The 2,500-nt window shown below is 43.4% G+C and overlaps 1 protein-coding gene across 1 annotated transcript in view; it reads left to right on the top strand.

Annotated features, from left to right (window-relative positions):
- The window catches only part of LOC138955856 (uncharacterized), a gene marked incomplete at its 3' end in the record, with an annotated part of 55,437 nt that overhangs the window by 20,625 nt on the left and 32,312 nt on the right, over positions 1-2,500 (top strand). Inside the window, exons 5-7 of the mRNA XM_070327374.1 lie at positions 234-414; positions 1,458-1,564; positions 2,148-2,276. Of these exons, the coding sequence (XP_070183475.1) occupies positions 234-414; positions 1,458-1,564; positions 2,148-2,276 (417 nt within the window). The remainder of the gene's footprint in view (positions 1-233; positions 415-1,457; positions 1,565-2,147; positions 2,277-2,500) is intronic.

Here is a 2,500-nt window from a genome sequence, read left to right as displayed (position 1 = left end):
CGCGCGTGTGTGTGTGTGTGGGGGGGGGGGGGGGTTCAGAGTGGGTGTGAGTGTGTGTGTGTGTGTATATTTGTGTGTGTGTGGGGGTGTTTCTTTGTGTGTGTTTGTGTGTGTGTGTTTGTGTGTGTGTACGTACGTGTGTGTGTGTGTGTGTGTGTGTGTGTGTGTGTGTGTGTGTCTATCTGGTGATCAGGTGCTGTCACCACTGATGCAGACAATTTCTTTTTTTCTAGGTCTCACCCACCATGTTGGTTCTCTATGTACGCCACCTATATCCGGTTCTTGGTACAGACCATACGACTCAGCGACAATCACGTTCACCGGCCCACAGTTAAGGGGTCACGTGACTCCCATCGGTTCACAGAGTCCCGACGATTATGCATGTTGGCGATCCACTGGCAGCAAATACGTTTTGTAAGTTACTCATAAGTGTGCAAAAAAAATGTCTGACCTTTTGGACACAAGAACAGCAAATGGTTTGCAAAAGAATTCGATTAAGAACAGTTTATTCACATAGTATATTTTGAAGCATTCATTAGGTTTCGAAGTGATCTCAAGTTGCCATTGTGTGGACAGAGCTTCTCAAGGGACCTAGTGGATAAGACATGATCGGAAGGTCGTAAGTTCAAATCCCGGCCACGGCCGCCTGGTGGGTTAAGGGTGGAGATTTATCCGATCTCAACTTATGTGCAGACCTGCTAGAGCCTTATCCCCCTTCGTGTGTACACGCAAGCACAAGACCAAGTACGCACGGCAAATATCCTGTAATCCATGTCAGAATTCGGTGGGTTATAGAAACACGAAAATACCCAGCATGCTTCCCTCGGAATCGGCGTATGGCTGCCTGAATGGCACGAGTAAACATTCACTCGTGCAAAAACATGAGTGAACGTGGGAGTTTCAGCCACTGAACAAATAAGAAGAAGAATAGGTGTTGGGTACATTGACTTACAATATAGTGTTGTTGTTGTTGATGATTGCGTTGATTGTTCAGAGTGTTAACACATACTCCAATGAGTAGCAAGCTTAAACGAAAAAATGTGTTGGTATGCGGGCTCTACATATTTATGTAGATGTTTTGAAGTATTTTCCCAATATCTCGTGTCACTGACGCTGCCAAACATAGCCCTGTGACCTTCAACTGTTACAAGCCTTGGTGCCCCGGGTCGATGTGCACGAGGGTGCCACCATAACGGGTGAGAACAAACCGCGGGGGTATGAATCGTTCAAATCAAAACACATCTCAATTTTAACCAATCCGACCCCGCGGCTGGTTCCCACCCGGTTGGTAACTTTCTCGCGCACCTCGGCCGAGGGAATCAAATCTGTGGCATCGTAAAATATTGATGGCATTGTTGCTTGCAGCCGACAAGAAAGCGAAGTGGATGTGCACAGGGCACAGAATGTGCGGCTATAAACAACACATCGTAAAGTCTTGATGGTCTCTTTGCTTGCAGCCAGGTAGAAAATACAGTGGATGGGCCGCTAGGACCGACTAGAGGCTACTTTTGCTGGCAGCTGGTCCCTCTCACGTCCACCACAGCTCTGTTGTATCAGCTGACAAGTAAGTCGTTTAAGACTGGGATAAACACATTGTCCAACAGTTATAGAATCACACACATAATCTGTTCGTACAAGGCGCAGAGTCACGTATTATAATACTCTGTACGATGTTTATATTAAGTTTCCTTGCTTTATATATAATACCCATTCTCTGTCTTCCTGTGTCATTGTGCGACTACATGTATCTTTTTTGTTCGGTCTATCTGTCTGTCTGTCTATGTCTATCTTTTCTATCTCTCTCTTACTCTCTGTCTGATTGTTTGGTTTGTCTGTCTATCTTTCTTTCTTTCTTTCTTTCTTTCTTTCTGTCTCTATCTCTCTTTTGATTGTTTTCACTTGGAAACTTCCTGACTCTCTCCATTTCTTTCAGTTTGAAATGTGAAAATACTGCTTGCTGTTGTAATGTTCAGTCCACTCCCTGTAGCACACACAAAATACGCAATGTTAGGATGTCTACACTCTATACTGGAGTTTTCTGACAGTACACTAACAATTCTCGATGGTTTGAGAGTAAATATCTTGTTAAAAATAACTACGCAGCAGCAAATGTCGTTGTGAAATTTTGAATGTTGATGACATTTCAGGCATACACACAGGGGCGTATTTCCCAGGTCAGCGAGTGCATAATGTTAATATGGGCCAACAAGACCCCAGCATCAGTGAGGTGTGTTCCTTGGATTCCACTGTGGAATATCCATCAATCCTGTACAAGGGTAAGCGATGGGAGAAAAATCATACTGTTATTTTCATGGGTTCACAACGTGCATTTCGCTTTCAAGAGATTCCTACATTTGACATGTGGTACGTTTTTTGACGACCCATCCTAAAATTCTTAAATGTTGTTATAACAGATATTGAAAAAGTCTTTTGAAAGTGTTTGTCTGATATCTATGTTTATATCATGGGGTAAGACAGTTTCATTTCTCAGTTGTTTTAA

Source organism: Littorina saxatilis, unplaced genomic scaffold (assembly GCF_037325665.1).
Source record: "Littorina saxatilis isolate snail1 unplaced genomic scaffold, US_GU_Lsax_2.0 scaffold_404, whole genome shotgun sequence".
Lineage (NCBI taxonomy): Eukaryota > Metazoa > Mollusca > Gastropoda > Littorinimorpha > Littorinidae > Littorina > Littorina saxatilis.
This window is presented reverse-complemented; position numbering and strand designations above follow the sequence as displayed.